The 20,232-nt window shown below is 44.9% G+C and overlaps 1 protein-coding gene across 4 annotated transcripts in view; it reads right to left on the bottom strand.

Moving 5' to 3' along the window:
- The window catches only part of CFAP91 (cilia and flagella associated protein 91), a 60,491-nt gene that overhangs the window by 16,871 nt on the left and 23,388 nt on the right, over positions 1-20,232 (bottom strand). For all 4 annotated transcript variants that reach the window (XM_034788640.1, XM_034788649.1, XM_034788658.1 and 1 more), the window contains exons 12-16: positions 15,810-15,881; positions 14,148-14,294; positions 8,749-8,970; positions 3,369-3,517; positions 912-1,003 (exon numbers count right to left, since the gene is read on the bottom strand). In XM_034788640.1, the coding sequence (XP_034644531.1) occupies positions 912-1,003; positions 3,369-3,517; positions 8,749-8,970; positions 14,148-14,294; positions 15,810-15,881 (682 nt within the window). The remainder of the gene's footprint in view (positions 1-911; positions 1,004-3,368; positions 3,518-8,748; positions 8,971-14,147; positions 14,295-15,809; positions 15,882-20,232) is intronic.

The following is a 20,232-nucleotide window of genomic DNA, read 5'->3' on the forward strand; positions in this document are numbered from 1 at the left end:
AGACAATAAAAGATAGAACTCCTATTATGCAATTTTTTACATTTGCTTTTCAAAGTCAATGCACGCTTTATGGGGAGCATGTCTGCAATCTTCTGAATGGGCCGGGCAAGAGAAGTCTCCTGATCAAGAACGGTCATTCTATCCTGATCATCATCATGACACGTGGATTTCTAATGTCCTTCCATTCTCTGAACTATGGAGCCATAATAATCAGACTTGATTAAAACAATGCCCTCTCTACAATAACATAAGATTTTCCACTGCAAACGTGATGTCGCAAAATCAACCATAAGACATTACATCTGTTCCTAGTTTCTGGGCAAATTAGAAAGGAACAAAGAGAAAGAAACACAATATAAGCGTCCTTGTACATTTTCTATTTGCATAAATTAACTACATATTAGGGACTTTTGCAGTCAGTGGGAAATTGTTCCATACACAATAATTCAGACTAATTCAGTGCTATTCAAACACTTGTTTCAGTATATTCAAGGAATAATGGACTATTTCGGCTCTAGCATAAGTAGGTGCAGCTCCACTGATTTCAATGGAGTTATACGTGCTTACACTAGGGTTGAATTTGAGCCACTGTGCCTAAAAAGATTAGAGCACATAAATAGCAGTGTAATTTTTCAAGCTCAGCCTGGAACCTGGGCTGCAAGACTCTTCCCCCCTTGCCAGGTTTCAGAGCCCAGACTCCAGCCTGAGCCCGCACAACTACACTGCCATTTTTAGCCCCGCAGTGTGAGCCCCACAAACCCAAGTCAGTTCACCTGGGCGCTTGCACTAGCTGTCATGGGTCTTTTATTGCTGTGTAGACATATCCTCAGACTCTACTGAAACTCCTGGCAGATGGACCTTTCAGCCAATAAATCAGTTAAAAAAGAGAACAAAGCTATTGGCCTCCTTACCTTTCTCCTTGACAGAGATTTTCTGTAATTCTGGTATCAGGAAACCATAAACCAGCTCTGCTACAATCTCTTCTGATTGCAGACGAGTTCGGCTACAGAACACACATGGAGAGTGAAATTAGCATTTATTACTTTACTTCCCACCGCACCACTACCACACTCCGCTTAACATTTTAAAAAATTGTTTAACTATTTTGAAGTGACTTTAGTGCTGGTGAAAGCAAGTGTCAGCCAGGGAAAGTGAAGGCCTCTGTTTATCCACAAAAATTGGTACACAGCCAGGACCCTAAGAGCATCCCTATGCCAGAAGGCAAGAGACTCCCTGGTATCTAGCACTGAATTTCAGCTGGCATAACCAGCACAACGTACTCCAACTCATTATTGTTATAATCTGTATCTAAAAGGTGTCATGTAACATGTCACCAGAAAACTAATAACTCGCTGATCATTAATATTCTTGCATGATGTAGCTATGGTCAACCTGCAAAGGATTATACAGATATATACTAGAATTATGACTAAAATGTGTTTTTGATTGAATAAACGTGTTTTACTTTTTATCTGCACCAGGGGTTCTCAAACTTCATTGCACTGCAACCCCTTCCTGACAACAAAAATTACTACATGACCCCAGGAGTGGGGACTGAAGCCTGAGCCCGCTCGAGCTCTGCCACCCTGCTGGATGCCAAAGCTGAAGACCAAGGGCTTCAGCCCCAGGCAGGTGGCCTATAACCTGAGCCCCGCTACCCAGGGCTAAAGCTCTGAGGCTTGGGCTTTGGCCCCAGTCCCCAGCAAGTCTAAGTCAGCCCTTAGGACCCACTTTGGGGTCCTGACCTACAATTTGAGAACCGCTGCTCTATACAAAGCCAGTGCTTCGATTGAACTGAAGTGATTGTTAACTCAGTCAAGATAACATCTGCTGTTTCTGTCTCTTTAAAGCAGCAGCCAGCTTAACTTCTGTTAGTTTTCCAGGCGAGGGCGGGAATGGACACAGCAGGGAGACAGTTTTAGGGAAATGTGGGGGTTGGGATCACTCTGAAAACAGTGGAAGCAAGGGAGTGACCTGCATGCTTGTAGGCTGGCTGTTGGCATCTGGGCTGTGTGCATAGCACCATAACATTTAAGGCACCCAGAATTGCAGGGCAGGTGGTGACGCAACCCTTATTGGTCTGGGTTGAACCCCAAAATGACACAACGCCAGCTAAATACCCCTATACTAACCTGTTGATGTGTGGTACTTCTGCACTGGAGAGACTCTCTCTACAGTGAGAGGATCGCTAAGTCTGTCAGTTTAGTCTTTGGGTCCTTGCTGAATCGGCCAATTTCTTCCCTTTTGTAACTTCATTTTTGGCTAGTCCCAGTGCCATCTTCTATGCCACATCTCAGGTCAGAGTTCCTCCTTGGGGGGCTACCAACCAGTTAAGAGGCTGAATGCATTATCTGCACTAGCAGAATGTTAAAGACCTGGGGAAAACTCATGTGGCTACACAATACACAGCTGCTTTGCCATGAAGATGGGTTCTGTGTCACTGTATTTTTAAGGCTAAACACCAAAAGGGGTCAGAAAGACTGAACTGGAGGCATGGCAGCTCCTAAAAGACAGTCACTTCTGAGTAGGGTGAGCAGCTAGCAAGTGTAAAAAATTGGGACGGGGTGTGAGGTAATAGGAGCCTAAGAAAAAGCCTCCAAAATTGGAACTGTCCCTATAAAATCGGGACATCTGGTCACCCTACTTTTGAGGCACAGCTGAACTTCATACTGAGGTTTTCAGCAACATGATGAACTCAGCTCAGACCTACATAAGGAGCAGCCAATATGTCTGACCTCATTAAGATTAGCAGTTTCTTTAAAAAAAAAAAAAACAAAAAAAAAAACTTCTTTTAACTTCTGAATGAAAGGTGGTTTTATTTCTAGGAGGCTCCGATATCTGCTGTATTTCCTTCAAAGCCTATCTGCTCTAAAAACACTTTTAAGCCTTAGAGGACAGATCCGTTTCCAGATTAAAGGACACCTGCATGTTAGCTGTTTTCTATGGCTGGGGTTTTCAAAGGAGTATAAAGAAGTTAGGTGGACAGCTTCCATTAAATCTCAACAGGGCGTGGGTGTCTAACTCCCTTGCATGCCTTTGAAAATCCTAATGTAAAGGCTTTGTGGGGGGACATTGGGAAACTCTCATCTTATGGTCAGGGCACATCAGCACAGCTGCCAGGAATAGGTCCTACCTCGCCACATCTGAGCTTGACTGGGAACCACCGTATCTGCACATTTTTAGGAGTTGTTGTTACACACTTGGCTGAGCCTCCCTAGTGGATGAAAACTGCAGCATGTCTATGTAGTGTTATGAACCGTATTGCCCCACCCTCGGTGCTGGCCCTAGACTATAAATTTAGCTAGCCAGCCAGGGTCTGAATTATGCAAAGCAGTGTCTAACTGTACTTTGTCCACTCCAGGACATACCGGCTTTCCATTTCATAAGCAACGTCATTGATTTCCACAGCCACCTTCTGAATCTCTTCCCTGGCTTGTTCTTCAGCTGTGCTTTCCATGCTGTTCAGGATAACATCTTCCAGGTAAGAATCAACAGTACTCTGGTGCACTTTAACCACCTGAAACAAGCATCAAGATGTCTCTCTGACTCAAGATACAAAATGTTCATTGCTGTGTAGTACCCACTTGCTGGGACCGTCTGTGGGGAGAGGCAAAGACTATGGTGTGTCAGCTGAGACTCGCCACTTAATCTGGGCTATCTGAGGGCAATTAATTTAGAAGACACGTGCAGTCTATGAGAAGTTGTCTTACATTTCTACACTGCACCTGGAAGCTTTCCAGCTCAGACCGACAGACACACACTAGTTCTGCTCAAGCTAGTGTGCTAAAAATAGCAGTGTAGCTGGGGTAGCACAGGTAGTGGCTCAGACTAGCCGCCTGAGTACAAACCTGCCCAGTCCCCCAGGATATGTAACTCAGGCAACTTGCCTAAGCTGCACTGCCAAATGGCAAAGCTCCCATTTTTAGCACACTACCTTGACACACTTCCAGCTGCAGTGTAGACGAATCCATAGTGTGAGGTGTGACTCTCTACAACCCAGGGGAGCACCCTGTAACCTCCCTATTCATCATTTGTATATAATTGTGATATTGAATACAAAGCATGCCTTGAAAGGTATCACGGGAAAAGTTATGATCTGCTGAAACCCACTGTTCCATCTAAATAAGTATATAAATTATATACATATAATTAATGCATATGAAGTTATGAGAATTGTGTTATATGGCTGTCACTAAAATATGCTGTGGGTTTGGGAAGCGCCCAGATACTAGATCCCCAAAGACAGTAACCAGGGAGATAACCAATGCCTGGGCGGGTGTCGAACAACCATCAACAGCCACTGTCCAGCAAGGGAGCTACGTAACAATGCAATGACTCACTTGACCAACCCCACACCAGGAGAATTGCTCAACCTTGCCTGGTGGTGACTCAGCAATGCCACCAGACAAGCCTGGACTTGTGTTCTCCAAGCACATGGACGAAAGATATAAAACATAACATGGGGCCCCATGCTTGGACTTTCTCCTCCCCACACCTATGCTGCAAGCAACAAGGTCACTCAGGAACTGAAGACTCCAACAGAGGAGACTGGCCCAGGTTTCAAGGGTGAAACCCATGTACTATGAACTGCAATATCCAGTGGGGGTGAGAAAAACTGCTTAATCTAGATGTTGCCCCGTCTAATAGGGTTGAAAGTTTAGACTGCATGCTAATATTTTATCATCTTTGGTAACTATCTCTGATGTTTAGCCTTTCACTTATAGTCTATATTTTGTAATCAATAAACTTGTTTTACTGTTTATCTTTACCAGTGAGTTTGTTTGAAGTGCTTGGTAAATTGGCTCAGGTTTACAAAGGCTGGTGTATATCCACTTTCCATTGATGAAGTGGTGAACCAATTAATAAACTTGTATTGCTCAAGAAATGATCTTGAGCAGTGCAAGATGGTATATTCCTGAGGTACAAGGCTGGGATCTGGGGGGATCTGGCTGGTGCCTTTCTCTGTGTGATCCATGAGTGGCCCTGGGAGCATTCATTCAATCTAGCTGGGTGTGGGGCTCCACAATGCGGTTGTGCTGAGTGATAACAGCACCTGGAGGAGTTTACTGCTTGTCACTGGCAAAGCACTGAGAGAGACAGCCCAGGCTGGAGAGTTAAGGGGGCACAGCAGTCCCACAGTCCCAGGCTGCACCCTGGGGATCCCGTCACATGAGGATTCCTTCTCTAATGGCCTTTTCCTGGGGAACTAGTTGTACAGAAAATGACCTGTGCCCAAGGCAAAACTCTGATCTTTCATGTTTATGGACACACTCTCCTATCTCCTGTACAATGTGCTAGCTCCATTAACTGAATGCCAAACACCAACTCATTTCTCATAGTCCTCTGAACAGCTGGCAAATAACATCTTACAGCATCAGTGCAGTTTAGATGTGATTAGAACTACCACAGCTTCAATAAATTAATCTTCTTGTAGTCACTTGAATTCTGAAGCAAAATACTTTATCAAAGCAACGTGGAACAGAAGCAGGATGAACACATTGGATTTCTTATAATGCATTTAGTTTAGATGTTCCCAGACCATGATCTGCCCAGCACTTGGTAGTGGTCTGCAGAGAGATGGTTTATCATACAGTGTTGGCTTTCATCATTTTGAGCTCACTGGGACGGGTGACATGAGGCAAGCGACAGGGAGACTAGGTGAGAACAGGAGCAGGGGCACCTCTGAACCCCATGTTCTCCTCCAGTGTGTGCCACGATCCAGGGGGATGCCTCTCTTAGAGGAGTGAGTTTAAGCCTCTCTCCCTATCTCTGTGTGTGTGCCAGCATCTAGGGGTCGCAACTCCTCTAGGGGAGTCTGACATCCACCCCCATTCATGCTTCCCTCATGTGAGCTGAATTCTGGTGGACTTATCCAGTCTGAGGCCCTCTCCCTGACCCCCACCATATTAACAAGGATATGTGGAATCCCTGCCCCCCGAGTATGAAGCTGGAACAGACATACTGGTGGCATGCACCAAGAATACACTGATGCCACAGAGGAGAAGAGTTGAGCATGGGCATGTATGATGCATAGCAAGGGTTCTCAGACATGAATGGAGCAGGTCATTCATATCAGAGCTATTGCTTCAGGTTCTATTCATTTGCATGGGCTGTTCACATTCAGCTGAGAACACCTCATTGAGATGAATGGGCCACTTCACACTCCTTGGATTCCCCTGTGCTGCAGATGGACATGTAGAGTCCCTTTCCTCCATTCTCCCACATCCTTACTAAAAAGTCCCCCTTTCAGCATTGTAATGGACCACCAAGTCTACTATAGTTAAGGTCTACACCAGCTCTCTATTTACTGCTTGACTCTAAGTGCTCTAAAATTCACATTGTTACTTGGAATGCCTTCAAATTTGGTATCCATCATCTAAATCCAAAGAAAAGATATAAGAATCCGCTTTTGGGAAACCTGAAGCCAGTCCAGTACGAATTAGAGATCTTCTTAAGGAAAGGGTACTATGGTACAAACATGGACAATGAAATCCAGTCAACATTGAAGGAGACACCATTGTTGGTATCAGTACCAGTGGTAATAATGAAATCGTAGAGGGTAGGTAGTACTGAAGTTGAAGAAAACAGCTATAGTGATGATGGTACTCAGGTCACAGACAGCTTACTTATGTCCTGTGTGGAAGTCAATACCACAGCTGGTACCAAAGCAGCTGATGATGAATAGCTGTAGATTCATATGGCACTCTCGGTACTGAGGTAGGAGTCAATGAAGATGGCAGTACCGGTAGCTTCTTTGAAAGTGGTACTGAATGTATAGGCTGGGACTGAACAGATGGTCCCAGTTGCTCCAAAAGTGATGAGTCCAGTACCGGGAGGAGGCATAATAGGTCCTTCGTAGTCATAAAGGCCTGTGACATGTCAGGCACCGAGAGTGGCGGCAACATTTCATCTGATGCCTCAGGAGACAATGCAGAAGGTGCAATCTCAATGGTACTGAGACTATCAGTACCAGAATCAACAGCACTGTCTCATATGGTACTGGGGATTGCCCCTTGCAGCTTGTTGACTTGGTACTGGAGGACTTATGCTTGTGCTTCCGGCTGGAAGATTCAGAGATTCCCAGGCCAGAAGGGACCACTGAGATCATCTAGTCTGACTTCCTGTATAATACAGGACATAGAACTTCCCCAAAATAACTGCTAGAGCAGATCTTTTAGAAAAAAACATTCAGTCTTGATTTAAGTTCCCAGTAATTGAGGATCCACCACGACCCTTGGTAAATTGTTCCAATGGTTAATTACTCTCACAGTTTAAAAATTACACATTACTTTCAGTCTGAATTTGTCTAGCTTCATCTTCTAGTCATTGGATTGTTGTACCTTTCTCAGTTAGATTGAAGAGCCCATTATTAAATATTTGTTCCCTAGGTAGGTATTACAGACTGTCTTTGTTAAGCTAAATAGTCTATAACTATAAGGCATGTTCTCTAATCCTTTAGTCATTCTTGTGGCTCTTCTCTGAACTCTCTCCAATTTATCAACATCGTTCCTGAATTTGACACCGTATTCCAGCAACAGTTGCAGCACTGCCAAACAGAGGTAAAATAACCTCTCTACTCCTACTCAAGATTCCCCTGTTTATGCATACAAGGATTGCATTAGCTTTTTTGGCCTCAACACTGCACTGGGAGCTCATGTTCAGCTAATTATTCACCATGATTCCCAAATCTTTTTCAGGTGATGAAGGGAGGATTTCTTGTCTTCTGAAAAACCCCTCGAACCCAACCGATCTCGGGAAGGAGACAAACATTTCTTCTCACCAAAGCTTTTGTGAGTCGTTTTAGGCTGAAGAGGAAGAGCAGTTGTGGTTGAAGGTATCTCAGATTGCTAAGCAGCTGAGTCCTCAGATGCTGAGGAAGGTCTCATCACCTACTTAAGAAGGTTCTCCCTCAGGCAACACACTCTGTTTCTTTGTTTGGGAGGGGAAGGGTAAGCAGATAGAGCCCTTGTATTGGAATGCCCCTCTCCTAAACAAAACAAGCAGCTAGAATGTCTGTCCTTAGCAGGCACAGTCACTTTACAAGTGCTACACGGAATCCAGGACATTTCTGCATAATTAATACAGACAAAAAGAACAATAAAAGAAAAAAATTCCCTTAAGGGGATAGTACTACTACTAACAACTATGACTATTTACAAAAAGCTAGTGAAAAACACTGAAGATGAAATAAGTTTCTAAGGAGAAACGGGGAGCCCCAACTTTTGCCATGGATAAGAAGGATCTGAGAGGGAGGTGGAGCAGCTCTGCCCTTTACACCCTGGGGTCTCAGCATGAGGATATGCACGGCACCCTCCACCCTACCAGTACTGCAACTGAAAGTCTCTGACCTGAGTATACTGAAGGCACACACACGTACAGTGGAATGGACATGTGCAGTGGAATGGACATGAGCACTCAAAGGAGAACCTCTGGTTGAAAACATCCTGACCAGAAGCAGACCCAATGCTTTGACCCTGCAGGATGACTTATGACAGAGCATTAGCCTTGGAGATGATCCAGGCAGAGCCACAGCTGGGAGGAGGACAGAGGAGCTATGTGTTGCAGGGATCTAGAGACCTAGATTCATTCATGACAAAGTCAGAAGACTGAGGGTTTGTCTACATGTAAAATGTTACAGTGTAGACACTACCTATGATGATGGGAGGGCTTCTCCCATTGGCATAAGTAATCCAGCTCCCCAAGAGGCAGTAACTAGGTCAATAGAAGAATTCTGTCTCCTCCACTTGCCTGTTTGAAGATCTCATCCTCTTCCCGCCGGCGCCTCTCTTCTACCTGGCGGCGTCCACTCTCCTCTGCTTCCCGGATGCGCCGTTGCCTCTCAGCCAGCATGGCAAAAGCATGGATCCTCCTTTCTTCCTGAAGCCTCACCAGCTCTTTGGACAGGAAATCGAACATGTTCACTAATGCCCTCCCTTCTATCCGAGCCAAGTGGTTCTCAACCAGTGACAGCTTAAAACAAAAACAAACAAGAATTGTATTAAATACCGTGAAGAATGCAAGTCCCTTTCTCATAGAACCACCACAGGCACATGAACTAGCACAAAACCCCACTCTCTCACAAGGCATAAGGCTAATTTATGTGTTCTGCATTTTTCTTTTAAAAACAGTGGACTTGATTCTGAGCTCTGCCACGGCCTCTGTATGCAAGCTCTGCAGAACTAATCAGTTGGGAATACTTCCGGGGAATTCCCTGTTGCTGAAGGACCACAGGAACGGTCCTATGCTGCCCCCTTTGCAGCCCTTGGCCTAGAGGGGTGGCCAGAGTGCACTATATGCCAGCTATTCTGGGCTGCTGAGACAATGCATAGATTGCCATTGCAGCAGAGAGTAAATCACAGCAGCTTTTCAGGCTACTTTCACTTAGACTGGGGATTGCTCCAGTTCTCAGACCCAGAATGTGGGAGCCACAAAAGTGACATAAAACCACCTTCAGCAGTGTTTCCCCCTCATTTCTGTGCTGAGTTTAGCTGAGCCAAAATGAAGAATCAGGGTCAGTAGTTGCAAATACAGCTTCTACCTGGGATTCAAAAAGTCAAATCTATGCCTTTACAGGTCAGATGTGTGCTAGAATAAATTGTTTAGAGGGCTGCATAATCACAAGCGCAAATAAATTTCTAACACTTCAGAGGATACAAAATGTTTATTGTTTTGTACTATTTGTGACACCCTGGCACCCCAATATTCACCACTGTCATGTAATTAGGATACGTTTTGTACAAACTATGCCTTGTGAGGTATCATTCTAAAAGTCGTGATCTGCTAGACAATATTTCATTGGATTGTATGTGCCATCATCGAATGTGAAGTTATGGAGTTTGGCTATGTATGTGTTACTGAAACATGTTGTGAGGTTGAAAACACTCACAAGCAGCCTTTCAGGTACAACAGTAAAAAGGCCAAACAATGTTAATGGCTCATTGAGAAAATGCACACAAGTACAAGGATTACCCCAGGAACTGTGAACAATAGAAACATCTCAAAAGATAGCACTACACAATGGGAACTGTCTGACCCAGGTCATAGCAAAGAGCTTTCTAGCAAGTGGGAAGAAGATATAAAAGGGGGACAATAGCATCATCATGGTACGTCACTTTTGCTACAACAACACACCTGAAAACACTTGAGGGGCAAGGACTGAACTGTGGGAAGTGATGGTCCCAGGCTAGAGGGATTTTTAGCCTGTATATGAAAACCTGGGAAAGCCAAGGCAACTTGTGCCTTAAGAATCTGCCAGCCTGTTTATCACTAAAGGTGAGAATTTGCTAATTTATATCCTACCTATCTAGCGTGTTAAGCTCAGTTTGCAGTTTTGTTTATATACTAAAGTAATCCACTCCTCGTTGTTTTTGCTGATACAGACTAACACGGCTACCACTCTGAAACCTGCTTTGATATGTTTGCTATATCTTATAATCACTTAAAATCTATCTTTTGTTTTGTTGTTTTATACTTTATACTTGTTGTTTTGTCTACAACCAGTGTGTATGGAAATTATATCTTGGGGCAGAAATCTGTTGCATATCTCTCTCCACATTGAGGGAGGGGGTGAATTTTATGGGCTTACGCTGTACAGTTCCCTATGCAGCACAAGATGATATAATTTTGGGTTAGCACTCCAGAGGGGGGTGCGTGCCTTAGCAACTGGGAGGTGCCTTAGCTGAGCCTTCCTATGCAGAGCTGATCTCAGCACGTGTGTGTGAAGCTGCAGCAGGGTGTGCCCTTATCTGTTTGTATGCTGGTGACAGAGCAAGCTTGGAGAGCTTGGGAACTTATCACAGCCCCACAGTGTGAAAGAGAGCCCAAGCGGGCTCAGTGGTACCCCAGTGGCACCTCATGGGGAACCCATCACACTCTTCTCTGTCTGGCCCCACAGATGGTCCCAGCAAAAGACCCCTCCTCTGAACACTGAAGTGTAGCAAGATATAACTACTATACTTTGCCTCACTGGCAACTTCCATCCAAGGAGCTCACAGCACTTTATAAACATTAATTAATAAAACCACACAATGCCCCTTGAAGCGAGGTATGTCTTATCCCCATTTTACAAATAAGGAAACTGAGGCACAAAGGTGCAGTGACTTGCTGAGGTCATACAGGGAGCCTGATTCTCTGTTTTATATGTTGTGTTGTCATTTATACCTGTGCAAGATAAGTCAAGTGTAACATGCTTGCAGATCCAAATGGTGGTGATTTACACTCGCTTCACCTCCGAAGCAAACAACACAAGATTCATGGTAGTGGAAACCAGATCCAGAGAATCTGACAGAGCTGGGAATAGAGCCCAAGTCTCCTTAACCACCTTCCACCCCCCCTAACCCTAATCACATAGTTTGATGGCATTTGTGAGGATGCCTGTGCTCTGCAAATGTAATGATATTATGTAAGTTCATTAACTCTAGTATGGACTCTACACAGCAATAAGCCTAAGCAAAGAGTATTTTCTGAAGCTGGTTCAGATGTTGTGCCATTGTTGCAATGGCTCAGCAGGCAGTGGAATGTGCCTGTTATAAACTCAGGTAAACAAAACAACCCTGACTAGCAGCCAGTAATAAACAGGTTTTCCTGTGTTTTGTACCAGCTTCCAAGACATTACACATTTCCAAACCAGCATCCAACAGAATGTGAAAATGTCACTGTAACACAGAGCTGGAACTGAAAGTGTTCCTCTCATGACCCAGAGGCTGTGAGGATGATGGAGGGAAGAGGGTTTAATCTTCTCACTATACCAGCAGATGATATGGGTAGGGTGACCAGATCACCCAGGTCAAATGGACACGGGGGGGTGGGGGTAGAGGGGGGGCAGAGGGAAAAAATGGCGGCAGAGCAAACCCCCCCCAATTCCTCTCCCTCCGCAAGCACTGGAGGGAGGCACAGAGCCGCAGTCGCTAAGCGCTATGGCCGCTTCCTCCGGCCATGGGGGCGGGGATTTGGGGAGGGATCCAATGGGGGAAGGAGGGGGCGGGGGTTGCGCAAGCCTTTGATTGTTTATCCGGTGTCCCGACCTAACATTGGTCGGGACATGGGACAAACAAGCAAATATTGGGACAGTCCCGATAAAATCAGGACGTCTGGTCACCCTAGATATGGGACAATCATGAGCCACTTCTCCTTAATGCTTGGTTTTTGCTGTGTGTAATGATTTCCTGGGCAGGACAGAGATACTGCTGAAGACATTCCAAGATCAATGTTCTATCAGAATTTTGCCTTAAGTCAACACTCCCCCAAAACGTATGTGATTTCTGATCATACCCCTCTGTCCAAACTGATTACAGTCCTTCTAGCTGCAGAATCATAAGTAGTTTTATTCTCCCTATGTAGAATGCTTTGGGAAGTACTACCTGACAAAATCAGTTTTAAACTACGATCTGCTGACATATAAAATGGCCACAACAGCCTCCTAAAAATGAGAGTTGCTAATAGGTTTCTGAAATATGCACACAAATATAAAAATATTTAATAGGCTTTTATGTCAGTTGGGAGTTTTCCTTTTAAGAACGTATAATTTAGTAAGAAGGACATTCACAAAACAGTACTGCTGTCATTAACTGTACTGCATAATGCACATCTTAGAGAGAATTTTTACCCATGTACATTTGTTCTATTTTCCCATAAAGAAAAGTACGTGAAACTTACTACAAAGTTGTAGGTGAACCCTTTGCATGTGTTAATTAAAGTTAAAAGCCCAGAGATTGGGAAAATTGTAGTCTCTCTTCCTCCAGCCCTGGGAAAGCAAAGCAAGGGGTGGAGGACATGCCAGCAGGGTTAGTTCAAATTCCACAATGAGATTCTGAGATCAAACAGATCACTATCTTTACCCTTTGATCTCTTTCTGTCCGAATGTCATTATGGAGACTGAACTGACCCACTGCTGGTATCTCCTCTCCGCCTTGACTCTGCTTTCCCAGGGCTTGATGAAGAGACACTTCAAGTCTCCAAATCTCAGGGCCTTTAAATTTCATTTTTCCTTAGTTCAATAAAAGGGATTGTTCACCCCCCCCCCCCGCGGTATTGTGTGTGTGTTATGCCTAGAGTCTTACACTTCTGCCCTCTATGCATGAAGCAGCATCTAGAAATACTGAAACCCTAGAATGTCACTGCTCTGCTAAGAGGTTGGAAGTGAACAGAAAGAGAGTGAATGTGCCAAATCTCAAATAGATTCTGGCCAGCTGGAGAGATCCAGGATTATTTCTCTCTGGGGAAGGGGGACAGCGACTGCTTTAGCAAATTGACTCCACTGCTCAGGTACCATAGGCCATTCACCTAGTATTAATTGGTGGGTAAACGCTTGCATGGCTATTTCTGCACAGCAGAGGCAGCTGAGAGGGTGTGAAGTTGTAAGGGGATGGGATGCCTATAACTAAGGGTATGTGTACACTTGAAGCTGGGGAAGTGAATTGCAAGTTGAGGAGACATACCTGCGCTAGCTCTCATCAATCTAACATACTAAAAATAGAATGTGGCCATGGCAGCACAAGCTGCAAGAGGGACTAGCTTCCCCAAGTACATAGATAGCCTCTCTGATGGGCAAGCACTCAGGGCAGCTAGCTCCTCCTGCCACTCATGCTGCCGTGGCTACATCCTACTTTTAGCATGCTAGCTCAATCAGAACTAGCACAAGTGTACTTCCTCAAGCTGGGAATCACACCCTGAGCTCCACATGTAGATGTACCCTAAGTACAATGACACGAAATCTGTTCAGCAAAATGGCTTACTCAGGGGGTGACATGCCTGCCTCACTATGCCAGCTGACATCAACCATGTGGATCATAATCTGGATGGACTGAGGCTTTCATGATGAGGCACATTTTTCATGCATTGAGAGCCCTGGAAATTGAAGTCCTCTGTTTAGCCACAAAGCAGGTACAGCACGCGGGGGAGGTCTGCAAGCTTCTCAGGATGGGACCCATTATAGCAATGACAGAACACTTCAGTGCCCATGTCCATTCAGTCCTTGCCCTCAGCAAGGAAGCCAGTTATTGTCACCTGTGATGGATTCTGCAATGTGGTCAACACATTCAATTTCTATAAATATGTTGGTATTGTTACGAGAAAGGAACAAATTTAAAAAGGGATGGAGGAATGGATGAATGGGGTGTGTGTTATCCTCTTTATCTTAATAGCCAAACCTTGTGCTCATGCAAGTCGCGTTGTCGCTGTAAGGCCAGTGTTACTTGCTTCTCTGCCTTCTTAAGCAGCTTCCCATCCTCCTGAAGTGCATGAGTGGTGCGCAGTTCCCGGATCAGTTCCAATCGCTTCTCCTTCCCTTCAAACATCTTTTAAATAAAATTAACAGCCATGGGAATTAAACAGAAGATAAAATCTGAGAGTTTTGCAAACGGAAAATATCCTTTTCCTCCAAAGTTGGAGTCATCTGTTTCCAATACCAAATTCTCTGTCAGTAGCATGTGAACCTTTGAGGAAAATCCCTGGTGCTACTGACAGGAAACCAAACCGTCTGTAATGAATCCAAGGCCATATCCAGACTCTCACTGTAGCTGTCAGCTAAACCCCACATGTGCTGGATGAAGGGCAGAACTCAGGCCCTTCTTCTCCAGAGAACAGACAGGTCTCTATTACCTATTCAAAGGAGAACCTCCATTATCTTTCAGTTGCATTAACACTTACCCAGTCTTCTAACCACTGGAGGGCATGACAAACAAACTTAGCAGATCTTTGTATACCCAGAAGGGGTTAGAGTTAAACACATGCTAGACTGGACTTTAAATTGCTGGCAGAATTGCCAACCTCATCAATTAAAAAATCAGATGTTCCCCCCACAACCCCCCCAAAAAGATTTCTTATGATGTTTAAAAGCAAAATATCATTTCTTTAGTCAGTCTACTTATTTTTGAGCTTTGAGCAAGACACTCTTCTCTCCCCTGTGGGGAGAGGGAGAAGGTGGGTCTTGTTTCAGGCAGAAAATTCAACCTCAAGTATGCACTAAATACCATAAGAAATCTGGGGTGAGCCAATCTTCTCTTCCCCTTGACTAATAGGAATGACTCTCTCCCTGATCCCTCCTCTGCCAGCTCCACCATGCATCCTCTTGGACACTCCTCAGCTCTTTCCCCATGATGCCCCCTGCCCCCATCTCCTCCCCTGGGCCATGTCCTTTTCTTTCCTCCCCTCTTCTGGTATCTACTGCCCCCTGCCCTTCCTCATACATAAGCCCAGCAACAGAAGGGCAGCCTTGGCGGGGAGGCTCTCAAAATTTTTGTGCAAGTCAACATCCCTACAGTGGAGTCAAAGACATCATTCCTATCAGGCCACTCCGGATGAGGGAAAGACTCAAGAAACCCAATTTTCATATCAAACCATTTTCAAAACTGCATTACTTATTGACACAGAGCCTATCATCTCTCACCTGTGCTCTGTATAAAAATGAAAACAATCATCAGTAAAGCAGAGCTAATCCCAATGGTACACAGAGAAGCAGCAGGTCTATAAAACAGACCCCCTTCCCCCAAGATAGGCAAAATGATCAAAAGTGACCAGACCTGTACAGAAAGGCCCAACACCAAGTCCTGAATACAGCCATAAAGGATATCAGCAGATATTCTCAGGGAGAGAGTCCCACAGATAGGAACCTAGAAGTTCCTGTCAGAAATTTGGGATGGAAAGCAAAGACTTCAGCCTTGGAAGGATATGGGGTATGAATAGGAGGACTTGTTGCTCAACCACCTCAAGCCTGGATTAGTTCAGTGCTATTGGGAACAGATTTTTAATATACCCTCAATAACCCCTTTCAGTATTTTGAAGACAGAAATAGTCAAAGGGACACAGAATACCATGTTCTGAATAGCTCTGCCTCGGATTAACTTCTGCAGAAAGATCACTGCCAGTTCTAGCTCCTCTTCTTTCTGCCAACACACAACAATAATCCAGTTACAATTATGTATTTATTTTAGGGAGGAAGCAGAAGGAAAACTGAATGAACCATCCATCTAACTAGCTTTCTCAGAATACAATTGATATACCTAGTTTCTCATGGGTTTTAATCATCGCTCTTCTGATTTCCAGAGAATAGATGAGTAGTCAGAAAAATATATATGTCTATATTTTACAAAATATGGGACAGACAGACTATACAAAGATTTACGCTGGGGATTCTGAAAGGGAGTTCAGAGAAGAGTAACATAAATGATATGGGGGGATGGCAAGAATTACAATCTGGATTAAAAGAACTATATATATATATATATATATGTAGCTTGACTAAGTGGTGACTAAGATGGGAACACAATTATCATTCACATGTATTAACAATTCTAAACACTAAGGAAGGGGAACATTTAGGAATTTCCCCTGAGTGTCATTCTCCTGGTAAGGCTTATTAGTGTAGCATAGTGAGTTTGAAGACCCAATGAATGACAATTTTGAAGTAAACAAGGTGTATTATTTTGGGGTTTGTAACAGTGTCTGCTGTCCCTTTAAGCTACAGGCCTACCATAGCTTGTTCCTGATTTCAGCTCAGAACAGGGGCTAGGATAATAAGGCATAGTGGCACAGGGGCCAACTTTTCTCGGCGCCAGTGGGTGCACAACCCCCCGCCCCCGGCCTCCACCTCCTCCCGCCCCTGCCTTGCCCCCATTCCAACGCCTTGCCCCCATTCCAACCCCTTCCCCAAAGTCCCTGCCCCAACTCTGCCCCCTCCCTGCCCCTACTGCACTCCTTCCCAAAATCCCCACCCCGGCCCCGCCTCTTCCCCGAGCACGCTATGTTTCCCTTCCTCCCGCCTCCCTCCCAGCGCTTGCCACCACAAAACAGCTGTTTTGCAGTAGGAAGTGCTGGGAGCTAGGGGGAGAAGCAGGGACGTGGTGCGCTCAGGAGAGGAGATGGAGCGGAGATGAGCTGAGGCAGGGAGCTGCCGGTGGGTGCAAAGCACCCACCAATTTTTCCCCGTGGGTGCTCCAGCCACTATGGACATAGTCCTGCTCCAGCAGGACTATGTAAGGCACTCTTATGCTCAGTCTAGAGCTATCAGGGCATGGTTCTTCTTGCTGAAGTCCCTGGAAGGGGCCAGGCTGGGACAGCTAAGGAGCTAGAAGGTCTGGGAGGAAGCCTGTGAAAGTGCTTGGTGAGGGCTGGGACAAAGGAAACCTGGAGAGAAGAGGGGGATGGAATCCCAGAGAGGTTGTTCAGTGGAGTAGAAAACAGCTTGTGAGCTCTGCACTGAGGGGAAAAGAATCAGACTTCTGGGGAATGCAGAAGGAAAGGGCCTGGGATGAGAGAAGTGGAGTGGGCTTGGGGCTTGGTGCATGCAACTGCTCTCATTTAAGGGTCTCTCCCAGCCTGGAGCTTCCCAAAAGCCCCTTCCCTTCCTTGTATTATGAGGGAAAACCCACTCAGACTGTTTTGTTACTCCAGAAAGAAAGAATTTTATAGTTTGGCTGGAAAGCTAAACCATAGCAAATCACCCAGCCAGCCACAAGAGAAACTGAGGCATAAAATGCCTATTGGCAGAGGGAGACTGTGAACCAGAGAGGGAACTAAGACAGCTGCCACATGTTGTATTAATTAGGATGGAATATATAGTCCAAAGAGTCAAAGGTGTTAACATGGGCCTGAAACTATCCAATATTAAACAGTTTTAAATAAGGTTCGGGGTCTGGTATACAGAGAGCTCAGCCAGTTTAGCACCATGGCAAATACCCTTAAAATTCCTTTTTAACTTTAGATTAAAGATACAGAAAAGAGAGAAAAAACAGCATTTGAAATGTAAAGTATTAAGGCTTTCATTTTAATAGCACTCCTTATTCCCTCTCCCTTTAGCTGGAGAGACTTGTTAGAAAGAAGCCCCCTCATTTAACAGTAATGTATGGTATGTACAGTACATACGGTAATAACTGTCCTTATTTGGGGAAAGGGGGAGAAAGTTAGATGAGATAGACTGGAGCTGTTGGAGTTGCTGGGGTTTTTAAAGTCCAATCCTGTTTTCTAAAAGACAAAACAAGATGAACACACACAAAACAGGGAGAGAAAAGAACAGCAGAGATAGACAATACAGTTTCTGTCTCTGACGTTAAGTCTCACTTGCACTTCATCACCAGAGAAACATAGACACAGCACATGATCTTATCAGCCACTCTGAGACCCGGCAAACTTGTACCAAAATTGGGCTGTTTAGGGCACTGCATTTAGCTGCTTCTCTCTGGTCACCGGCTTACAGCAGTGCTGCAAAATACTGTCTTGGCTGGCTAAGCCAGACTCTTATTAGAGAGAAGGAAAAAGGAGCGGGATAGGAAAGAGAAGAAGGGGAAGAACACACAAAGGGGCGGGGATGTGTGTGACAGTCTCTTATCCCAGGTGGTGGCTGTGATTGAGCCAGAGCCAGTGGCGGTGGCAATATCATTTGGTCCCTCTCTGTGGTCAGGGTTAGGATGAAGAAGCTCCAGAGTCCCAGGAAACAGTGGGGGATGGCAGCCACACTGGCCGCCATCTTTCAGTCAGCCAGAGTCGCAGTAGCCAGCTTTCTCCACAGTCTCTTTTTCAGGACACCACAAGAGATTGATGGATGGAATAGCTCATCCCCTCATTATTTTGTCCACAAGTTAGGCCTAATTTCTCACACAACAATTTTGGTTCACTGATTTCTAGACCCCTACTTTTCTTGTTTACCTGGAATGGCCTTAGCACAGTCTGTGAATTATAGCACTAGGCCTTTTTGTTTTGACTGATTCATTCCATCTGACCGTTATACTTTTTCTCCCATCAATATTTACTGTTATAGGTAACTGTGACACTTTAGACATGTTTGCTCACTTTTTACAGCTGAGCTCACAATTAGAGTAAATTTATAGGTCCAATGATTACAAACATACACCAAGTGCTAAAGAAGTAAAAACAACCCCCTACGGGGTTTATTTACATTCTTGTAGGATGGCAGATGCAGAGCTACTCCCTGTTTTTGGAAATGTACCGCTGGCAAATTTTGTGCAACTCCATGAACGATTTTTCTTGACAGTGAGGAAAATGTCACTGCTTTTCTCTTCCCAGCAGAACATCTGAGGGGATGCAGAAACCTATGACGTGCACCCTGCAGAAGCAGTAGGGGGCAGGGGGATCTACGGGGAGAATGGGGATTGGAGGAGCCTGGAGAAGACACGGGGGACTGTGTAGGGTATTGGAGCGAGTAAAAGACAGCCTCTGAGGTTGTGAGAGTATCACAGTTCCCGAGGTAAGTGCACCTCTGACGCTTTTATGGCCTTATGGGCACACCCACTTAAGTCTCAAGCTGTCACCTTTCTTTGGTCAGTATCTCACAATCTACTTCTTCTAGACCTGGGACTTAGAACAAAAGTATCAGAGAAATCATATCCTGAAAACGACTAACAGTTTATATGCCTGAATACCTTACCAGGTGTCACCCATCTCCCACAGGGAGACCCTGGTAGGTTTCAAGTACTTCAGGTCCTTTCTTGGGGCCCATAACTCTGGATCACAGTATGTCAGTTCTTGGCTTAGGTGAGAATGACCTCTCCCCCTACGTCAGGGTCGTCATTTGATACAGTTTTCAGTTCTTTGCCAGGCTGTTGTGAGGGAACGGGGAAGAGTTGTGGAGGCCTGGATTAGTCTCTTCCATTCTGTCAGTCTTCTATTACATTCCCTTCTGTCCCTGTCACTCCAGCTTGCCACATATGGCCTCTTGAGATGCTCATCTCTCAGCCAATATCTCCATGATGGTTGTGTCAGAAGTATCGTCTTGTTCACAGAAAGCCCTGGCATCCAGGAAGGGTAACTGCAGAAGAAGCGCTATTCAGTCCCTGCATGATGGGAGACTCCAGCAGGGGAGGCTTGATGAGACTGCTGCATGCATGAGTGGAATGCCTGATGCAAGACACTCAGCAGTCCTGCAGAGTATGTGAAAGCATCAGAAGGTGAAGCTAGCCTGAAGTGTTACCTACCTAAGGCCATTTGAATAGAGCCCTGCAAATCTGCAGATGCATTGTTACCATCTTTGCGGATTAGATGAGGATCCACATTTTTGTATCCGTGCATGGTTCTACACTAAGACTTCAACTGAAGAACTGGACAGGAAGCTGGTAGGATTTATTTGGGTGAAATTCAACGGTATTGGAACGATCATAATGAAGCCACACAATATCTAAATAGAGAATCAAGAATGACTGGTGTTTGGAAAAATGTTCATTATGGGAAAAAAAAAAAAGTACTTTGGAACCTGCTTTAAAAAAAAAAAATCCTAACTACTCT

The sequence above is a fragment of the Trachemys scripta genome, chromosome 1, assembly GCF_013100865.1.
Source record: "Trachemys scripta elegans isolate TJP31775 chromosome 1, CAS_Tse_1.0, whole genome shotgun sequence".
NCBI classification, from domain to species: Eukaryota; Metazoa; Chordata; order Testudines; family Emydidae; genus Trachemys; species Trachemys scripta.